The sequence below is a fragment of the Nelumbo nucifera genome, chromosome 5, assembly GCF_055504915.1.
Source record: "Nelumbo nucifera cultivar China Antique chromosome 5, China Antique-T2T, whole genome shotgun sequence".
Taxonomy (NCBI): Eukaryota; Viridiplantae; Streptophyta; class Magnoliopsida; order Proteales; family Nelumbonaceae; genus Nelumbo; species Nelumbo nucifera.
This window is the reverse complement of record NC_142653.1, coordinates 74,073,930-74,097,017: the sequence shown is the minus strand read 5'-3', so window position 1 is coordinate 74,097,017 and position 23,088 is coordinate 74,073,930. Positions and strand designations below refer to the sequence as shown.

Genomic DNA, 23,088 nt, shown 5'->3' with positions numbered 1-23,088 from the left:
GTGCTCACAGTTCAGTTAATCAAACGATGAAAAATCATGAACCAAAACCAAACCGAAACCAATCACTTAACTGGATTGGCAGTTTGGTTTTCTACTGGTTCGGTTCTTTTGTTTTTCATTGTTTTGTTATTTATAATATATATTATAAATAATATACATACTAGAATATATGTATCGGAGTTAACCAAATTGTAGCATATGCTTCTTTCAACCTTGGATTTAGTGGTATTATCATGTATGTCGGATTAATGAGAATTTTCTTAGTGTTACAACGTGTTCAGATTTTTGCCTCATATCCATGCAGCCCAAAGCATATCACAATACGTATATCCTTTTCCAACCTTAGAGATATACATACCAATATTTTGAACCTTGCGTAAAAGTTGTATAAATCGGTCACCTTCAACCCAATCTAGACCTTGGTAGCATGTCTTCCCTAAGATAAAGATCATCCAAGCACCTGTTTCTCATGATTTAAATTCATTAGTTAGCATTTAGCAAACTATCAAAATGCACCAACTTGTATAAGGCAACTGCAGTATTCCATCCCTTGAGTCCCTGTACCGTACAAATTTTGGATCAGTGAATTGGTAACTCCAAAGTAAGATATGGAGATATAAACTACATCACATGCTCCCACTTCCTTGGAGCAAGTCTACTACCTTCAGTTGGAATATGAACATGACACCTGACGATAGCTAAAAGGCTAAAACAGAATTTCAAAATCTGTTTAAGCTAAACCATAAGACATCCAAGTGGGAGATCTATGCATCATTTCTGCAGTGGCTCCTCTCTCTTAGATCTGCTAGAACGATGAAGAGGAGATTCACTTCTCAATCTCTTCCTAGAGGCATTACCTTTTCTACCCACAACGCTATGTCCAATCTCCGCAACCTCTTTGCTCTCATACTTTTTCCTCCGGTCTCTACCCCTTCTGCTAACTCTATATTTCTTCTCATGTTCAGCATTGTCGGAATTATCCCCAAATTCTTCAGGGGTGGAGTGACTGTTATTTGAATTATTTGGCACAGAGTAGTAAGCTTCATCTTGTTGGCATGACTTTCCCTCAGACTTATTGAAGGATGAACACTCATCATCAGACCCCTGCTTCTGGTATTTATATACCTTGTCACGCTCATGAGTGTGAGATCTATGTTTCTCTTTCTGCCTACTGTTTGAGTGTCTGTCATGGGCAGATTGCCTACTGCATCTGGACCTTTTTTCATGATATCTCCAACCAGAGTTTTGACCATGGGATTTGTATTTCCAATTATACCTTTGTTGATCATCATCAATCCTCCTGGATTTATCATGCTCCTCATGGAAACTTTCTGTTTCCCAACTACCACATTTGTCCATGCTATCATCAGTGTGGTGATCAGAATCATGATCATGTGATGTATGTCTACCATCATACCGACTAGTAATATAAGCTTCACCACATTCTTCTGATTTCATATCCTCATCAAGAGAATCGCTCTCCTTTATCTGTGTACTTGAGCCCTCTCTTCTGCTTGAGTGACTGTGCTTTCGGGCTCTATGTAAATCTGAATATTTTCTACTGGAATCATGATATTGTAATCCATCTTTCATGTCAGTTCTTCTGTGACCATTGGGATGATCCATCCCCTTTCTCTGGAGATACTCTCTTGAATAACTACTATTTCGTTCTCTGTCATCCCTATCAGAGTAATCCTCACTCGAATCAGAATCATGACTGATCCTGCCATCATATCTATCATCTTCAGAGAAATTCTCTTCAGATTGTCGCATCCTATCATGAGAACTTCTCTCCTTCCTACCAATAATTAAGTGTCTGTTCCTCTTCAAATGGCTACTTTGTTGGTGGTCATCATTTTCCTTGGCATGGTCTCTACTAGAACCAGCATCCGACCAATCTACATCTTTAGATCTAGACCTTGTTGAGCGGCTTCTTGAGTAATACCTGCCCAAGTAAATCAAGAAATAACTGATGGGAAACAATTAAAAATATTTTGCAAGAAGATCAGACCTCAGTGAACACCACCTTAGGAACACTATAAATTACAAAATCTGTTGATGAAAACCACCTTAGAAGGGATAAATTACAAAATCTGACTCTTGAAAAGGAACATTATAAAACTTTATTTTCTATATTAATGTTATTATTTTTAGTAACCTGTACTTTGGGCCTACTGACACTTTGGTCCCCGAACTTTAAAACGTGACAATTCAGTACCCGAACTTTCAAAATGTGTCAATTCTGTACCTACCATTACCCAGCCATTAAGTGGCATTTGAAAAGACACAAATGCCCTTTGAGTGTCATCTAATTTTCTTTATCAACCATCCAAACGTTGACAAAAAATGAATAGTCCCAAATCCTTGCCTCATCTATTCAAGAAAGTTGGGGTCACCAGAATGCCCACTAGGACATGACCCCAACTTTCTTGAGAGAAGATGCAAAGATTTTGAGACTGTTCATTTTTTGTCAACGTTTGGATGGTTGATAAAGAGAATTAGATGACACTCGAAAGGCATTTGTATCTTTTCAAATGCCACTTAACGGCTGCTTAACAATTGGTTAACGGCAGGTACTGGACTGGCACGTTTTGAAAGTTCGGGTACTGAATTGTCGCACTTTAAAGTTCGGGGACCAAAGTTGCACTAGACCCAAAGTACAAGGTACTAATCGGGAATTTTCTATATTAGTGTTGTTATTTTTAAATGAGAGTTACAAGACTAGACGGGATAAAAGTGCAACAGGATAAGTGTATCTATGAGAGTTAGGAAGCCAGTACAGCAGACAAGATGATAAGAACTCATAATGGTCCAATTTGGGTATTGACCAAATACTACACCAGCAAAAGAAAGCTACATTTTTGCAAATCAAATACCTCACCAAGGGCAAGGTGGGGAGAACAGGTGGATTGAAAAAGTGAGGAAAATTATTTACGCAGCTTTTCAGGAGCTTGTTCAAGTTTTAAGCATATGCAAGTTATTCAGGTAATCTGGTCTTCCAAATGAAACATCAGGTGGGTTTGGAGGGAAAGGAAGAAAGCAAGAGAATCTTTTTAGGCTAAACTAAAATCCATTTACACTATACAGGGGCATATGTTTTAATATTTAGGGATGGGTGCTACTATTGCAAGCATAACAAGTATATGAAGAGAATTAATGGTAAAAGGCAATAGAACGAGATTGTAAGACATTTACTTCATCGGACATACATTTTCAACCATTCAAAAGGTTAAACATACAAATACTTTTAGGGTGTTCTTATCAATTAAGATTTTTTTAGAATGAGATATTTTTATATTTATCACCCCAAATTTAAGGATTTTAGTGCCCCTACTGGTGAAGCAGATGCTATCAATACCCAAGTGATGACTCGCCTTGCAGGGACATGCATAACTAAACAATTCCAGATCTCTTTTCTTTGCATTGAAGGGGATTTGACAATTGCAATCAACTGAAGCCAAAGATTTGGGTGCAACCATTGACATTTGGCCATCTACTTTGATGAGATTAGGGAGACCTACAGTGTCATTATAGTTCAAATGAAATGGACGCCTAAGAAGTTTATTTGGCACTAGATTAATTGCAACATCATGGTTGAGAGGAGTGTTTTATATGCAAACAGCTCATTGCACAACCTCTTATGTACTAATGTAATCCCTCTAGCATACATTTGTAATGTAACACAATGTACTTACCTTTTCAAGATAAAATAAAGGGATTATAGCTGATAAGGGCAACTTTTGGGTTTTATTATCAATAAAAATAATTTTTTTAACATAACTTCTAGAATAAAGTAATTTTTAAAAAAATATATCAAAAAAAGGTAAAAACACTGTTCATCTCCTTCTTCCTTCAGATAACTGCTTCCGATTCTGGAGAGATCACGACTAATTTTCCTCCTTTCTTTTGTTTCTCCCCATCGCTTATTCTCCACAGTCACGAACCAGAACCAAACCAGATCAGCCCACCGTCCCCTTCTCTTATTTTCCTCCTTCCCCTTCTTCCCCCCTCTTTTCCTCCCCTTTTCTTCTTTGTTCGTCTTCTTCTTCCCCTTTTCTCCCCTGTTTCCACAACTGAATCAGAGGCCTTCTCTTCCCCCTTTTTTAATCAAATATATTTTATTTATCAAGGGCCAGACCTAGAGAAGGCCTTCTCTGAATCAGATCTATTTCTCCCATATTCGGTCACCAGACCTAGAGTTTTTGTGTAAAACTCTAATGAATTCAGTTGACACACCATCTTTCTCCATCATAGGAACACCCAGGGCACCACCGAATCAGTTGCAGCACCGAACATTACAGTGAAGACCACATCGATGAAGGTCGAGACCTCCCTCATTTAAAATCCTTTCCTATTTTTGTTAGGTGTGGATAAATAGCGAGAAACGCAAGAAATTTATTGGAAAACAAAACTCTCTCGTTAATCGTGAAAACCCGAAGTGTGTTATGGACGGTTGATTTTCAAGAAAAAAAAGGGATTATAGCTGAAGGAAGAAGGAGATGAACAGTATTTTTACCCTTTTTTCATATTTTTTAAAAAAGTTACTTTATTCTAGAAATTATGTAAAAAATATTACTTTTATTGATAATAAGACCCAAAAGTTGCCCTTATCAGCTATAATCCCTAAAATTAGTGACAAATTTCAAAATCAAACCATAGACACCATAAAGTATTTAATATGATGCTTGAATAACAAGCATACCTGTCCCAATTTGCTGTTATCTTATTGCTGGACCTCTTCAGTTGCCCCCCAGTTTCTGGCTCCATGTCTTTGCCATTTATCAATTCATCTGAAGGACCAAATAAAGCAGCCATCTTTTTGACCCAGTACTTAGGAGGTGGGTTATCCCAATCAGCCCATTCATAGTCTCCACCAGGATTTCGAAAGCAGTGGATAAAGTTGCAGGCTGTACCATGTGAGCATGTCTGTCAAAAAGGGAAAGGAGGATCATCATCATCATGTAGAAGGGTGAGAAATCAAACGAAGAAAACGGTATTAATATAGTAAAGAAGACAATTAGGAAAATCCCCTAATCTTGAGTTCCCATGTGAATAGAAGAGGCATGGCAGAAAACATAAAAATACTTGTATGAGAATGAGTACTAACTATTAGAGGGATTAAATAAAAGAAAAAAGATTGGTTTTACCCTGAGCCTAGACTTCATGTACTCCCCACATATTGCAACCTTCCATCTGGTCACACCAACAAACTCACATGTTATCTGTCAATAATCAGCACAAAAGTCACAATCAGTATATAAAATTCTAAAACTGAATACAGAGCAAGAAAACTTTGAAAGACCAACAGGCGACACATTAAAAATGGATAATAGTAACAAGAAATAGAAAAGACTTTTCAAGGAAATATTCCACATCAGGTTAGGGAGAAGAAGGCAGAAAAGCAAAATTAAAAATGCATGTGATGGACACTTATATAGCTCTCATTTTCTGGTCAATAAGTGATGTGATACACAGGAGGCAATATTTGAAATCATTTGTTTAGGCCTCAATTAAAAATTGAAGAAAAAATATCAGGTCAGTCACTCAATATGCAGCTAAAATTTGTGTTTTACTTGATTCTTGTGTCATTAGATGGGTTATTCAATTGCTTATCCAACAAGACCAAGATTATGCAATTTTGACATCAATTGAGCAATATGGCCAATTTACAAAGAGCCAATGACTTCATATTTTTTATTGGTAAGATTTTTGGAAATCATAATTGTAAGTTTGAGGATTTACCTTAGTAGATATTTGTTTTAGAAGTAGCTTCCTTATTAATAAGTTGTGCTAAACTTATAAATTAATTGGTCAAAATGTCAATATTTTAGAAGATTGTCAAGGAGTTTTAGTCGGCTTTTTATGTCATTAAAACTAAAGGTATAAGTTGGAGATTGATTAGTGAAATGGTAATATCCATGATATTGATATAAAGAGAATGGCAAGATTCAGATGCCTTTTGATTTCTTCTCTTTGGGTTAGATGCTAAAAAAACTTATTTTTTGTTTGACGAAATTGAAGGCCTTGTATTTGAAGTGATTCCTTACTTGATTCCAGAACAAAGGTGTACCTCCCCATCCCCAGGCCATCGTACATGGTCAACCATCTCATAGGAATAATGATTATGGTTGTTATAAGGAAATATTTTTTTAAACCATGTATTCTACTTGCCTCAATGTACATGTCTACATAAAGATTGCCACCATTTTTTCTGTTTTGTTCTCTGCTGAGGTGCCCTTCAGTTAGGTCCAGAGTCGTCTGAGAACGTGACAGCCATATCAGGGGCTTTGTAACCAAAGATTGCCACCATCTCCATGAAGTTTAAGTAGGAAGAGGATGATTATATGTGGGTGCTCACAAATGTATACAGACCAAATGACTACAGAGAGAGAAAGGAGTTGTGGGAGGAATTGGCTAATGTTAGAGGGTTATGGGATGGGCCCTGGTGCACGGGTGGGGATTTCAATGTGATCAGATTCTCGGAGGAATCCAATAAAGTTAATCAGAGGGTGACAAAAAGCATGAGGAAGTTTAACAGTTTTGTGGATGCCTTTGAGCTTAAACAGATTCCCCTAGCCCATAAGACATTTACATGGTCAAATCTCCAAGCTAGACTCATTTGCTCTAAGTTGGATAGATTCCTGTTCTCTTTGGATTGGGAAGAACATTGGGGAACTTAGGCTTCTAGAGCTCTCCCAAGGGTGACATCGGATCATTGGCCCATAGTGTTATGTAAGGAGGAAAGAAGGTGTGGAGGTCCTACCCCCTTTAGATTTGAAAATATGTGGTTACTTCATCCAGGGTTTACTACCAAAGTGAGGGAGTGGTGGTATGAGTATAACCCATTGGTGGAAGGGGAGGGGATGAGATTCCATAAGAAACTACAATTCTTGAAAGCAAAAATTAAGAAGTAGAATTTGGTGGAGTTTGGGAGGATAGAAGAAAGAAAGGGAGCTCTGATGGATAAAATTGAAAGCCTTGACTCTAAAGAAGAAATGGGAGAATTTGGAGAGGAAGACAATGAACTCAAGAGAGATTTGAGAAGACAATTAGAGGATTGCCTGCACAAGAAGGAAATTAGCTGGAGACAAAAATCTCAGTGTAAATGGTTGCAAGAGGGAGACAGGAACACAAGGTATTTCCACTCTTTGGCAGATGGCAGGAGAAAGAAGAACTTTATCTCCAAATTGGTACTAGATGGAGTTGAGTTAATACAACAAGAGGAGATAGTCGAGGCCTGTGTGGAGCACTTCAAATCTATTCTAAGAAGGCCTGTGAGTAGAAGGGTGTGGGTAGAAGGATTGAATTGGCCAGATGTAGGGGTGGAGAACAGGAGAAGGTTGGAAAGAAGCTTTAATTTGGAAGACATCAAGGAGGTTGTGTTTTCTATGGATAGAACAAAAGCTCTAGCGCTGGATGGGTTCACAATGCCTTTTTATCAGGACTGTTGGGATATTTTGAAAGATGATCTTTTGCGAGTGTTTGAGGAATTTTTGAAAAGAAGAATTGTCAATCCGGGTGTGAACTCTACATTTATAGCCTTAATTCCAAAAAAGAAAGATGCATCCTACCCGAAGGATTTTAGGCCAATTAGCTTGATTAATAGCTTGCATAAGATCATTGCAAAAGTGTTGTCTTTGAGGCTGAAGGAGGTATTGCCAGATATCATTGCACATTATCAAGGAGCTTTTGTGAGTGGAAGACAAATTACTGATCAGATTTTAATTGATAATGAGAGTGTGGAGAACTTTAAGAGGGATAAGAAGAAGGGAGTGGTCTGTAAGTTGGACTTGGAAAAGGCTTATGACTTGGTGGACTGGGATTTTTTGAGGAAAGTTGACTAAATTTGGGTTTGGGGCTAGATGGTGTAAGTGGATCACGGGTTGTGTCCGGAATTGCCATTATTTAGTGCAAGTGAATGGGACAGTGGTAGATTTCTTTCCAGCCAGTAGGGGTATAAGACAAGGAAACCCTCTCTCCTTTCTTGTTCATTCTAATTGCAGAGGTTTTGGGAAAACTAATTCACATAGCAGATTCTAGGGGGCTCATTAGAGGCTGGACAGTTGGGAGGGTGGAAACCCCCCTCACTCATTTACAGTTTGTTGATGACACGATTCTGTTTTGTGAAGGCGGTAATGTGAGCTTTATCAGGAACTTGAAGTCGGTGATACGACTATTTGAGAAAATGTCCAACTTGAAGGTTAACCTTGGGAAAAGCTGTGTAGTGGGGGTGAATATGGAGGAGGGAGAGATTAGGGAGAGTGTTGAAGAGCTGGGGTGTGAAGTCTCGGGGTGTCCTTTGAACTACTTAGGGTTGCCATTAGGTGATAATCCTATGAGAGAGAGCTTTTGGAACCCGGTGGTGGAAAGGTTTGAAAAAAGACTGGTATCCTGGAAAAAGAACTACCTCTCTCTTGGTGGGAGAATTACACTAATTAAGGCCACGCTTGCTAACTTACCCATCTTTTTGTGGGAGAATTACACTAAAAAGACTACCTCTCTCTTGGTGGGAGAACTACACTAGAAAGACTGGTATCCTGGAAAAAGAACTACCTCTCTCTTGGTGGGAGAATTACACTAAAAAGACTGGTATCCTGGAAAAAGAACTACCTCTCTCTCGGTGTTTAAAATCCCAGTGAAGGTTTCTAACAGATTGGAGAAGCTAATGAGAGATTTCCTGTGGGAGCCGGGAGAAGAGAAAGGGATCATAGAGTTAGCTGGGAGATAGTGTGTAGGAGTAAGACTTGTGGTGGTTTGGGGCTTGGGAATATTAGGAGAAGGAATATGACTCTTTTGGGAAAGTCATTGTGGAGGTTCCCTATGGAGAAGGAGAAGCCTTGGGCTAGAATAGTGGCAAGTATACATGGGCTGGAGCACAATGGATGGAATGATGGAATCAGAGCTAGGATCACAAGCAATTCTCCTTGGAAAGCCATTCATGACCTGCTACCAGTTTTCTCCCCTAATATCAGGTATGATGTGAATTCCAGTAACTCCATAAAAATTTTGGAACAAACCTGGGTGGGGAGTGCCCCTCTAAAGGATTAGTTTCCTTCTTTGTATGCTATTTCTGATTTGAAAAATGAGCCAATCTCATCTTTCACCACCCCGTCCTCTTCCACTTCTGGGATTGGGTGGAACATGGGTCTAAGAAGGGATTTGAGGGACTTAGACTTCGACAGTATTTCGAGCCTTATTGCACTTCTTGATAACGTTGTCTTAGACCCCACTAGAGCGGATTCTAGAATTTGGACACCTACCCCCAATGGCATCTTTTCTTGTGCTTCTTTCTTCAAAGTCTTAAGTCAGTCCACCAGTCCTACTTCCCCCCCTTTCCCTGTTGATGAGGTTTGGTGCAGAGCAATACCTCCTAGGGTTGGTAGTTTTTGTTGGGAAGCAACACTGGTGATCTACTCCAAAAGAAGAGACCCAATACTTGCTTGTCACCTCATTGGTGTGTTGTTTGTAAAGCGGATGGGGAGACTGGTTTTCACCTACTGGTGTCTTGCCATTTTGCGAGGTCAATTTGGAATTGGGCTTTCTCCCTATTTGGATGTAGCTGGAATCCTCCATCAGACTTGCAGGGCCTTTTTTCCCCTTCTTTTTTCAGGTGGCAGATAAAAAGGGGAAGGACTATGTGGAGAGGACTAAGGGCTGCAGTATGTTGGACACTTTGGGAAGAAAGAAATTCCATGATATTCTCAGAAGCTGAGAGAGTAACAACAGATCTGAGGGCTATCATACATATTAGGGTTGTATAATGGCTGAAATCTTTGGAGCTATTCACAGATTACACTGTGGATGACATGTTGAGTAATGGGATGAAATTGCAAACTGCACACAGACCAAGTCAGTAATGAGTGTGTCTTGGACCCCTCCACCTGGTGGATTCTTGAAATTAAACTTTGATGGGTGTAGTAGGGGAAATCCGGGACAATCAGGGATTAGGGGTGTTTTTAGGGATGAGAATGGGGCCATTTCTGCCATGTTCTCATTCCCAATTGGAGTGGGTGACTCCCTTAGAACTGAGATCTTTGCAGTTATGGAAGGAGTCCAGAAAGCTAAGGAGTTGAACATCAGGAAACTCATAATTGAAGGGGATTCAGAGGTGGTGATAGGGTGGTTGATTAAAGATAACAATGGATTATGGAAGTACAATAATGAGAGGAGGAAACTTAAGTGGCTGGTGCGGGAGATGGAAGTTAAGATATGTTGGGTGAAAAGATCAGCTAATTCCCTAGCTGACGGTTTAGCTAAACAAGGGGCAGAAAGGGATTCACTGTTTTGGGCTAAGCTGTAACTTTAGTGTTTTTTCCTTTTTTTCCTTTTCTTGAGGTTCTTTGTTGCTCTTGGAAGATAAGTGTGTTTGTCTTCCTCTTGTAAATCTTATATTGATGATTTAATGAAGTGTTATTGATCAAAAAAAAATAACACCCCACATCAATCATGTACACAGTGAAAATTCGGGTGGTTGTGGGGCATATACACTTCATGCCTGACGTGGAGTATTATTATTGGATACATAAGCATCATGTTCAGCTAATCCAGACTTGAATGATCCTCAATGATTGTTTTTTTGTTGGGCTATTCTCCCATACATTTTTTGGTGTTTTGTATAGCTACTGTTAAGTGTATTTCTTTGTAAACTCATACATGCCAGACATTGAGTACATTACTTTAACTTTCTCTCAAATGAAGAGAGAGAGCCACCACATGATTGCAGTTTTCCATGAACTTGCCTAAATGAATGAAGTATCCATGTGAAACATGCATCAGATTCCAACATTAAATGGATTCTTGAGGGGCACTCCCATGTGACATTTTTCTTTCTATCATTGCTCGTTTTATATGAAACTACAGCTGATTTTATTTTCTCAGCAAAAGGGTTTCGTTAGAGAAAAAGGTTAAAAATTAATACAACTGTTGGAAATTCAAACACCCTTTGGTAACAGTTTTACAAGTTTGCCCAGAAAGGATTTTGCCTGTCAACTCCCTGTTTAGCTAGTACATCTACCCCATTTGCAGTTCTTCTCACCCAGCTGAAGTGTGAATTTAATTGCTTTGCAATAACATCAATTTCCCTGAATGTATGTCTATATTTCCAAGGTGCTACCTTGAGTTGCTTAATGGATTACTAGTTGTGAGTCACCCTCCACTTTCAAATCTCTAAGACCAAGCTGTTGTGCTAATCTCAAGCCTTGCAGAAGTACCAAAATTTCTGCCATAATTGAATATACTAAGCCAACTGGACCTGAAAACAAAACCACCACCAAACCTTGATCGTCTAATCACTCCTCCAATGCCTGCTCACCGAGACCCAACCCTATCAAACACTTTTATTTCATAATGAGATGAGAGAAAACTACAATATTAACCTTACAGATATGAATATGTTACTAATGACCATATTACAGGTAAAATACCAATAACAACCATAGATTTTTGTACACAAATATCTACTAACACTACTAACCTACACTTTAAGCACCTATATGTAATAGTGGTCCAACCATTTAAATTGTCCAATAGGGGACTCTAGTCACTCTAGTATTTGGATTTTCCCAATTTAAATATAACTTGTGACCAATTGTTTATTGGAAGGCAAATAGGCAAAGGCTGTGAGTTAGCTTATCAATTGTCAGTGGTAATACTTCAAGTTGTTAAACTATTATAGTTCTATGAATTTTAAGAACATAATTTACAATATTTAATATGTATATATAATTAAGGGTGAATTACGGTTCAGCCCAGGGTCAGAATTTGTAGGCCCAAAGTACTGTTTGGGTAGGTGCCAGCTCGGAATTGATGCCAATTCACGGGCGGGAGTTGGTGCATAGAGTGTGGGTTGTTGACATTTGAATGTTTATAGCTCAGCAGTGGAAATCAGAAATCTGCATTAGGCCTGTTCGTACTTTTCCGTATAATTAAATATCATTTATGTGAGACATGTATACAAATCCTACTTTTTTGGGTTCACCAAGTCAGATTCCTGCACACATGTCAGATTCCAATTACTCTGTCCATGTCCATGGGCTTTTGACCAGGATACAAATTATCACCATCATCATCATCTAAGCCTTATCTCAACCATATGAGGTTGGCTACATGAATCCTGTTTCGCCATTCTGTTCTGTTTAATGCCATATCAATTGTTAATTTATGAACACTTAAATCATTTCTTACTATTCCATCCAATGTCCTTTTTGGTCTGTCCCTAACCTTTCTAACTCCTTTACCTTGTAATTGATCACTTTTTCTTACAGAGTTGCAGGTTCTGGGGGATCAGGATGCATATTATGACTGTACAAAAACCATATTTCATTTTTAGTTGTCAAATAGCACCCTTCCATGAAACCAGCCATATGTGCTCATTTCAAACACAAGGAGACCCACAGAACCATTACATATCCAAATTGAATGCCAACCCAACAGTTGGAAGATGAGATACAAGCTACTGAATGAGGTCCAAGCTGCCACTTTCTTCCAATTATACTTCTTTCACTTTAAGTATTCATGTGAATTGCATGGGCACAACCAAGATAAACCAATAAATTAATTTACAAGGAAAAGTATGAGCAACAAGAGAAGGAACTGCACAGAAATCAGTCACTCATGGCTGGAAACTCATTAGCTAAGTAAGAAATGTATACCTGTTTGCCAGCATAATAGCGACCATTCATGGAATGATATGCAAGAACAGCTGATTCCAGGGACTTATAGTGCACATATACATTCCCACGCAAATGAAAGGAACCATTCTTACACACCTGACCAAAAAAAAATTGCATTAAAAAATGAGACAGTAAGCAACAAGCATCTCAGTGAGATTCAATACTACAAAGTCACCAATTCACCATTGACCATTCATGGTATCTGTTTTCATGATATTTCCAAACACAAAATAAATTACCAACCAAAAGAACATTCGTAATATTGATTTTCAAGATACTCCCAAGCATAATGTATGAGATTATTAATTTTAGATGGGAAGATCAGCAAATTCCTTAGCGGATGGGTTAGCTAAGCAAGGGGCTTCAAGGGAACATTTATTTTGGGCTGCTTTGTGATGCTAGTTCTGGTTAATTCTGGTCAATTATGTTTTTAATTTGATGTAATACTTGTTAGAAGAGGTAACAACTCGTGCCTCCTCTTGGGTCTACTGTATTGTCTCATATTTCTGATTTAATAAATCATACTCATTTATCAAAAAAAAAAGATTATTAATTTTAGAAATATAAAAAAACAACATGAAGGTAGCAACCAGAAACCTTGAAATTGACAAGTTCCCCAAACTTCAGAAATTCTGTGTGCACATCCTCATAAAACTCTTCATAACACCGCTCAACCTCTTCATCTGTGTACTGAAGTACATATGAACCAGGAAATGTCTGTCAGATAAAAAGTATATGCTACTTGAAAAGCATGCAAAAGACTAACTGCCTGATATCACAGGATTCACAGCCCACAGGACAAGGATGCTAAATTGTGTATAGAGAGATCTGCCGGATGTTCTCACAGATATATCATGCTAACACACATAAATTAACAGCAGCAATACAGCAATGCTGATTCAAATTCTAGATACCCATTCATGCAGAACTATAAATCAAGTAAGCAAACATGGCTTGATTTATCACCTAAAATCAAAAAAGATAGAGAAAAATAGAAAGAGGAGGCATAAAGAGTGATCCATATATAGTAATGCTGTTATTACTAGATGGAAGAAATTTTTAGAGGCAGCAGCATGAAGTAAGGCACTAAGATCTTCCAGTGCACATAAACCTCAGGACTCGAGGCTTAAGCTCATGAATTCTCATTCTTTCATGTAATCTAGATAAAATGACCATCACAAAAACAAGGATTATAAAACTAATTAGATTCTTCCAAAATGTTGCAAGATTCAGAGAAAGCTCCTGTGCAAGTTGGATTGGAATTCTTTACTAGAGATCATTAAGTCTTATGGCTTTGGGGATGGATGGTGTAATTGGGTAAATGGATGCTTCCAATCTTGTCATTATTCTGTCTTGGTGAATGGAGTGGATAAGGATTTTTATTCCCAGCTTGTAGAGGACTTAGACAAGGTGATGCATTATCACTTTTCCTCTACCCTAGTAGCTGATGTGTTTGGTAGATTAATTTCTAAAGCTGAGAAGGAAAAGGAGTTTTGACGATGGAGAATAGGAAGCAACAATATTGTTGTCACTCACCTGCAATTTGTAGATGACTTGATTCTGATTCATGAAGGGAGTAATGTTCAAAGGTGAGAATTTTGAAAATGTTGATTAGGAAGTTTAAAAGAGTTTCAAATTTGAAATTCAATTTGGTAAAAAGTTGTATAGCAAGGGATTCATTTGGAGGATGAGGAGGTAGACTCAATTGCATCTTGTTTAGAGTGCTCCACCTCTAGTTGGCCCTTGACCTATTAAGGTCTCTGTCTCCCTCTAGGAGCAAATCCTTAAGGAAAACAGATTTTGGAACCCAGTTTTAGAGAGGTGCACCAAAAGGTTAGCAAGAAGTTACACTTTGTTAGAGGGGCAGAATTACATTAATACAATTTACACTTCCCAATCTACCTGTTTATTTTCTCTCAGTGTTTAGAATACTGCAAAAAGAAGCAAGAAGCTTGAGAAACTTATGTGGGATTTTTTATGGAAAGTCAAGAGAAGGAAAGAAAGATCACTTGGTGAATTGGGATCTAGTGTGTGGGAATTAAAAGGGGGTGGTTTAGCTGTTGAGAATGTGGAAAAGAGGAATTTTGAACTCTTAGAGAAGTGGCTGTGGAGGTGGCCTTTGGAGAGAGAGCATTTGTGGCATGAGGTAGTGGCTAGTATCCATAGTAGGTCGAGCAATGGTTGGGATACAGGTGTATCTTATCGAGATACGTTGGCATCACCTTGAAAGGCTATTTATAGTATCCCCCCCCCCCCGCCTTTTCTCTGATGTGTAAGTGATGTAGAACCAGCTCAGTTCTAGTCCTTAGAGAATGTTGAATGGTCTTCTTGATCAGAGTTTTATGGCTGTCAATGGCTGTAATGGCTTCTTCAAGGAATAAGAGAGTGAAGAAAACTGAAGAGAGGAGAGCTTGAGAGTTCGGAAATGAGGGTCTGAGAATGAGAGTTTCAAACCTACACTTTCTCAGCACCCTAACACTATTTTATTAAGATATATTTGAATAATTACAAGGACGCCCTTAGTTGGGCAAGAATTTACAAAGAACTAAATATAGACAGGATAGACCCAGAATAAGGCCCATTACAGAAAAACATAAATAACAAGAAAGAATAAACAACCTATGGGCCATTCGGCCCATCTTCTCTACACTCCCCCTCAAGCTGAGCATAGATGTCAATCATGTCAAGCTTGCTGGAATCATGCTGAAGTTTTGCCTTGGAAATGCCTTTGGTGAGAAAATCTGCCAACTGTCATTCAGATGTGATGAAAAGAAGACACACTTCACCCGAAGAGACCCTTTCCCTAATGAAGTGTCGATCAACTTCAATATGCTTGGTTCTATCATGTTGCACTGGGTTGTGAGCAATGTTGATGGCAGCCCGATTATCACAGTACAACATCATTGGCTTGTCATATTCAACTCCAAGTTCTTCCATCAATGATTTTAGCCATAATAATTCAGAAACTCCATGTGCCATGGCCCTGTATTCTGCTTCAGCAGAAGACCGAGCAACAACCGATTGTTTCTTGCTTCTCCAAGAAACAACATTACTAGCCACCAAGCTGCAATACCCAGAAATAGATCTTCTGTCATCAATGTTTTCGGCCCAGTCAGCATCGGTGTAGGCTTCAAGCTTCATATGACCATGCTTGGCAAACAGAATACCCTTTCCTAGGAAGCTCTTCAAATAACATAGGATTCTCTCTATTGCTACCATATGAGTGTCTCGGGGAGCATGCATGAATTGGCTAATGCAACTGATTGCATATGGTATATCTAGCCGAGTCATGAATAGGTACAAAAGTTTCCCAAGAAGTCTCTGAAAGATTCCTTTGTCTTCTAACAATGTCCCTTCTGAGGCTGAGAGTTTATGACTCGTATCAATAAGAGTAGCAACTGGTCTAGCACCCGCCTTTCCAGTTTCAGAGAGCAAGTCAAGAACATACTTCCTTTGGGAGATAAAAATCCCATCCTTGGATCGAGCCACTTCTATGCCAAGAAAGTATCTCAATTCCCCCAAATCTTTAATCTCAAATTCTGTATGGAGAAAAGATTTTAGATCATGAATTCCTGAAACATCATTACCAGTCACTACAATATCATCTACATACACAATGAGGTATACTGCCAGAGGTCCACTCCTCTTCACAAAAAGAGTGATCGGACTGTATCTGCACATAATCAAAGTTAACAAGTGCTGTTGTAAATCTCTGAAACCATGCTCTAGGGGACTGTTTTAGTCCATAAAGAGATTTCTTCAGCCTATACCTTCCCTTTCATATCAGTTCCATACATCCCTGGAGGAAGAGACATATAAACCTCCTCATGTAATTCACCATTCAGAAATGCATTCTTCACATCCAATTGATAAAGGGGCCAGTCAAAGTGAGCAGCTAAAGATAGAAGAACCCTCACATGTCATCTTGGCAACAGGTGCAAAGGTCTCTAAATAATCAATCCCATATGTCTGTGTATAGCCTTTTGCAACCAGCCCGGCCTTGTACCTTTCAATGGTGCCATCAGCTCGGTATTTGATAGTAAAGACCCACTTGCAACCGACTGGATCCTTCCCTTCAGGCAAATCCACCACTTCCCATGTGTCATTCTTGTGTAAGGCATCGATTTCAAATCTCATAGCATCCCTCCATTCGGGAATCTTAAGAGCTTTTGACACAGACCTAGAAATAGGATGAGAAGCAACATAAGAGAGATAGGCAAAGTATGAAGGTGAAAGCAAATTGTAAGAAAGGTGCTTGGAAATGCAGTGTGCAATGCACTTCCGTTTTCCTTTCCTAACAGCAATGGGAATATCAATGTTAGGGAAGGATGACTCCAAAGGTGCTGAAACAATACCTGTTGTCTCTTCTGTGACTGGAAGTGTATGAGGCTCATGTGTTGTAGGAGAAACCTGCACATTTCTGGATCTTTGCCTTTGATACACCTTGGGATTGAGGATAGGACGAGGAGGTAGAGTACTGGAACAAGGAGAATGGAACGACTGATCCACCCTTGATACATTTGAAGGAGAAGCAGACACATCAAGAGACTCAATAGGGACAGGAAGAGGAAGAGCAAACACCTGAGACAAATCCTCCCCCTGTGGACAATGTCCTTCTGGAGAGGAACCATAAAAGGGGGAAAGCTCATCAAAGGTGACATCCATTGAGACATACCGATTGCCAGACTATGGATCAAAACAACAATAACCCTTTTGTGTGGAGGAATAACCAAGGAAGATATACTTTTGAGCTTTGGGTTCAAATTTATGCCTTTGCACACTTGGAACATGTACATAACAGGTGCAGCCAAAGACACGAATAGGAACAGGAAAAATGTCCTTGTCCGGATGAAGAAGATTGAAGGGAGACTGAAACCCCAAAACCCTGGATGGCATACGGTTTATAAGGTAGGTAGCAGTAAGAACAGCATCACCCCAAAACCTGGTAGGAACATGTGAGGCAAATAAGATACTTCTTGCAACTTCAACAATATGCATATTTTTCCTCTCAGCAACCCCATTCTGTTCTGGGGTCCTAGCACATGAGCTTTTATGAATAACCCCCATGTCAGAGAGATAGCAGGTTAGGTTTTTCTCAAAGTATTATTTTGCATTGTCAGATCTGAAGATTTTAATCCTGGTATCAAACTAGGTTAGAACAAATTCATTGAATTGTCTTACAAGTCTTTGAACTTCATCACGGGATTTCATCAGGACTATCCAAGTGAACCGAGAAAAGTCATCAATAAATAGGATAAAATATTTGTAGCCACCCATGGAGGGTAAGTGGTAAGGCCCCCACACATCAGAATGCACAATATTAAAAGGAAAAGAAGATCTTTTATTGCTCAAAGCATAATTGTTTCTACAATGCTTTGACAATTCACAAGACTCACAATGAAGACTGGACAAACTAATTCCCTTAAACAGTTCAGGGAAAAGATGACTCAAGGCAGAAAAAAACAGATGACCAAAACGACGATGACACAACATAATCCGACTAACAGACTCTAAAGAGACAAATCCGAGAGCAACATTCCCAAGATGATCAGTGCATTGTCCCGGAGTATCACAGACAACAGATTTGTATTTAGTTTAGGTACATGGAGGGCATAAGGTAGGAACATGGAGGGCATTGTCCCAGAAATTTCTAGGTTAAACCAGATTCAATGGCAGCCGAAGGTAGTACAGAACAACCAGAGTTTTCGGACACTTCAACAATCCAAATACAGCCGAGAGTAATACAGAACAACCAGAGATTTTCGGACACTTCAACAGTCCAAACACAGTCGAAAGTAATACAGAACAACCAGAAAAACTGAGCACAACTTACAGTTCGAGCTTCAAAATAGAACCGAGTTGTTCCCCTTCCTTTTTTTTTTCTCTGATTCTTCCTAGCCACCAAACCACTTCTCCAAGAGATTCTAGTCTTGGGCACTTCCAATGACCTCCAAGAATCAGGCAATACGAGCCTAAGCTTCCAGCCCTAGAATATTGAAGTTCGGGTATGCTCTGATACCATGAAGAAAATTGAAGAGAGGAGAGCTTGAGAGTTCGGCAATGAGGGTCTAAGAATGAGAGTTTCGAACCTACACTCTCTCAGCACCCTAACACTATTTTATTAAGATATATTTGAATAATTACAAGGAGGCCCTTAGTTGGGCAAGAATTTACAAAGAACTAAATATAGACAGGATGGGCCTAGAATAAGGCCCATTACAGAAAAACATAAATAATAAGAAAGAATAAACAACCTATGGGCCATTCGGCCCATCTTCTCTACAGAGAGAAAATAGGGAGAGAAAGAAGAGAGAAAATACCCGAAATCACTCACAGGGTACCTAGAATCACTCTAGGGCATGGGAATCACTCACCATAGCTAGCATAAGCTGAAGAAAATTCAATATAATTCATTACCTTTGTGTAAAACGTCCATACATATTTATAGACTCTAAACTCATAATAATCCTAGGAGTCAAACTGTTAGACTTAATAATCCTATTAGGACTCAAACTAAGTTGTCATATCCTATTTCAATTCAAAGAAGACTCAATCACTCTAATCCTACTTATGCAATGACTCTGAAATTTTAAACATAAGAAAACTATAACTAGAAAATTTAAACCCTATCACTGGACCCCACAAAACTGCAAAAGTGACAAAAATACCACTACTGTCCGAATATACAGAAATACATAAAATATCATAAAATTCCAATTTTGACTCTTCAACTCCTGCATTAGTAAGGCATGAGGTACATATGTTCAGGAGACTTTGTTTGCTTCTGGGAAGATATTTGGGTAGGTGATTCCCCACTTAAGGATTCATTCCCCTCTTTTCATTCCTTGCCTTTACTCAAAAAGAGTTGTGTCTAATTTCTTAAATTCTCTCGTACTACCTGTGGGTCACAATTGGAATTTTGGCTTTCACAGAGGTATGAGGGACAATGAGTCTATTTCTGTGGTAACTCTCTTGCATATTCTTGATAACATTTGTTTGGAACCGTACAATTTTGATAGAAGGGCTGGGTTCCCCACCCTAAGGGCTTCTTTTCTTGTGCTTCTTTCTTCAAGTCCTTGTTCCTTTGATTATCATCAGCTTTTTCATTCCAACGAAGTGTGTCATGGGAAGGCGAATACTATGGACCTATTGCAAAAAAGAAGACCACTTATGTTCTTATCCCCAAGTTGGTGCATCCTTTGCAAGTCTAATGGTGAGAGTTGTGAAGTGGTGGTTCCCCAAGTGTAAGATAGGGATTGACTTGGGTAATAGAAGGGAGATGGAAGAGGAAGAGGAACTTGACATTAATGCTGAGAATTTGGTAATTGCTAAGAAACATCACAGATCAATTAATTCTCATTTGGTTCATGTGACTAAAGTTTATTCACGTCTGAGGGACAGTTTGATGGGGGCGGGTCCTACAAAGAAGTACAAAAGAGTCTTCAAGAGAAGGTATGTGAAGCAAAATGTTCTGAGGGTAGAGACCACTGGTGGGATATCTCAAACCCACATTGTATCAAAGGCACAGGTGGTGAATATTCCTCTTCAGAAGAAGACTACAGAGGAGGGATCTAAATCTTCATTGGAAATGCAGGATACTCATCCAGATGGCATCATGGCAATTTAGAGAGGCAACGAAGTATGCCTCTGAGGAAATCGTTAACAGAGATGTTCAGGATGGAAAAGAGCTTGGGTTATTCTTTTGGGGCGGCGAGGCATTTGTTAGAAGAGCTTTTGAGGAGTTTGAAAAGAGGAGGAGAGGATGAAGAAAGTCAAAGTAGGGGATGGTGGAGAGAGCTGGAATGAGGACGACAATGGGCAAGAGGAAGTGTTTGAAGGGGAGGATTAATGGGGGTTTATGTTGGGGGCTCTCTTGATGTTTGATTTTGTTGTAGGCCTCGTGGAAGTTTGTGGCTCGTCAGCTTGTGTTGTTCTTTTTTTATCAATAACAGAACCTTTTATTAATAAAGAAAATAAAGCAAGGTACAACAAGAAGTTAGGGGGAGAGGAAAACTATCTTAACCCTCCCCAAGAAAAACAAGAAACAAATTACAACACAGCCCAGAACATTTGCCCCCTTCCTTCCCCATGTTTAGCAAGTGTGTCCATAAATGAGTTGGCACTTCTCTTCACTCAATGGAGCTAAATCTCTATACCTTGAGTTAACCATTTGAACTCCCTTTTTTCATTAGCATATTTCCATTGCCTGCTCTTCTCCTTTTGCGACCATTTTATAACCACTTGTGAATCTCCTTCAACAATTAACTTTTGTAGATTCAATTCCTTAGCCTTCTTTAACCCTTCCAGTACTGCCATAGCCTCAGCCCTAAGAGAATCACCCATCCCAATAGAACCGGACTACAACACTATAGCTTTCCCTTCCTCATCTCTAAAGTTCCTCCAATTCCTGAAGGCCCTAGATTACCTTCACTGCTCCTATTAAAGTTCAGTTTAATAAATCCAAAAGCTGGTGTAGACCAAAGGGGGGTAGTTTCCATGTGGACTCGTGCTGAATTGGCCACTTCCTTCCAATTTCTAACCAACATACCTGTAGTGGTATCTTCAAACAGCTCTAGTGATTTTACCCACTGCGCCACTCTAACAGTTACTGCTTCAATTATGGTCTCTTTACTCATTTCCTTTTCAAAAAAAATCTATGAGTTCCTTTCTTCCTAGATCATCCAACAAATGGCAGCCCGTACACATCTTCACATTACTCTGCCCCTCTTCTTTGACCACCTAACAAAGGAAGAAGCAAACAAACCTTGTAGACTTGGCGGGGGAAGTCCATCTACAACCAAAGAGAAGAACCAATCCTCAATAACAAAAACAAAGGGATTGGAGATTAATAAGTGGTAGCAGCTCTCACCATTGCCTTACAAAGGATACACCAATTAGGGGATAAGCACCAAGTAGGTCTTTTCCATTGAAGCAAATCACAAGTATTGCACCTTTCCAAGAAAGCTTCCCAACAAAAAGATCCAATCCTAGGAGGAATCAGTTTACCCCAAACTTCCAAAACTAGAAAGGTTTGTCCATTGCTAACATAGAACTGAACTAGAGGTTTGAAAAAGGAAACACAAGAGAACTCACCAAAGGAGGTCAAAGTCCAAATTATACTATCTTCCCTCGAGAGGTCCAAAACCACCCCACTCAAAATCTGGAGCAATGCCAAGACATTCTTAGCTTCAGAGTGCCTAAGAGCTAAGACCCCTTCTAAAAGCCCAAGTCCCAATCAAACCCATAACTTGACTTAGAAGGGACCAAAAAGGTAGATACAGACTCCTTGAACAAAGAACGTTCTTTCAAAAGCACATCCCCCACCCAAAGATATTCCCAAATTTTCACATGAATTCCAAAGCAAAAGCTATACCTGATAAACTGCATGAGTGAAGGTAGAATGGCATAAATGGATCTCCATGAAGAAGGTCTTGTACCCTTTCCAAGAATCCCACAACCCATCCATTAGTTGCTTGCCTATGAATACTCAAAATTACCTTAACCCACAATTTGTCCCTATCCCCTGCTAGTCTGCACAACCATTTCCCCAATAAGGCATCATTTCTCTTTTGAATGTTTCCAATGCCAAATCCACCATCGCTCCTGCTTCCAGTGACCATTTCCCAACTCTATGATCTCTTTTCTCTTCACCTAGTTCCCACAAAAAACCTCCCATCAACTTTTCCAATATTCTACTTACTTTTTTTGGGACCCTAAATACAAATAAAAAAACACAAGCAGTTTGGTCAAAGTAGATTTTATCAATGTGATTCTATTGCCCAAGGACAAATAATTCTTCTTCCATGAAGCTAACCTCTTAGTAAATCTATCCACCACTGAGTCCCAAAAACTGTTATTTCTCAAATTATCCCCTAGAGGCAGTCCTAGATAATTCAGAGGCCATTGAGAAACCACACAATTTTTAGCCTTCTCTGTTACCTACCTCTCATTCATATTAATCCCCACCACACAGCTTTTATCGAAATTTACTTTCAAATTTGACATTTTCTCAAAAAGCTGAAGCACCAACTTCAAGTTCCTAATCCACCTAACATCACCCCCCCCCCTAGCAGAACAGAAGAGTGTCATCAACAGACGGTAGGTGAGTAATTGGTATCCTATCCCTACCAATCCTCCATCCCCTCACCAGGTTTTTGGAATCTGGCCTCTCTATTAGCCTGCCTACCCAGCACTTCAACAAATAGAGTGAATAGGAAAGAGGAAAGGCAGTCCCTTTGCCTAATCCCCCTAATTGTCGAAAAGTGATCTACCATTGTCCCATTCACCAGATTCAATACATCCATGTATCCATTTACACCATCTCTCCCCAAAGCCAAAAGTCTCGATCACATGCAACAAAAAAGACTAATCCACCAAATCATATGCCTTCTCCACATCAAGTTCACACACTATACCC

At 39.2% G+C, this 23,088-nt stretch overlaps 1 protein-coding gene across 3 annotated transcripts in view; it reads right to left on the bottom strand.

Annotated features, from left to right (window-relative positions):
• Nucleotides 1-493: 493 nt before the first annotated feature.
• Nucleotides 494-23,088, bottom strand: part of LOC104593977 (Zinc finger C-x8-C-x5-C-x3-H type family protein) — a 33,917-nt gene continuing 11,322 nt past the window's right edge. For all 3 annotated transcript variants that reach the window (XM_010254102.3, XM_019197167.2, XM_088887615.1), the window contains 5 exons: nt 13,269-13,361; nt 12,651-12,767; nt 5,148-5,222; nt 4,703-4,926; nt 494-1,945 (listed from right to left, as the gene is read on the bottom strand). In XM_010254102.3, coding sequence (XP_010252404.1) covers nt 772-1,945; nt 4,703-4,926; nt 5,148-5,222; nt 12,651-12,767; nt 13,269-13,361 — 1,683 coding nt within the window. In that variant the 3' untranslated portion in view covers nt 494-771. The remainder of the gene's footprint in view (nt 1,946-4,702; nt 4,927-5,147; nt 5,223-12,650; nt 12,768-13,268; nt 13,362-23,088) is intronic.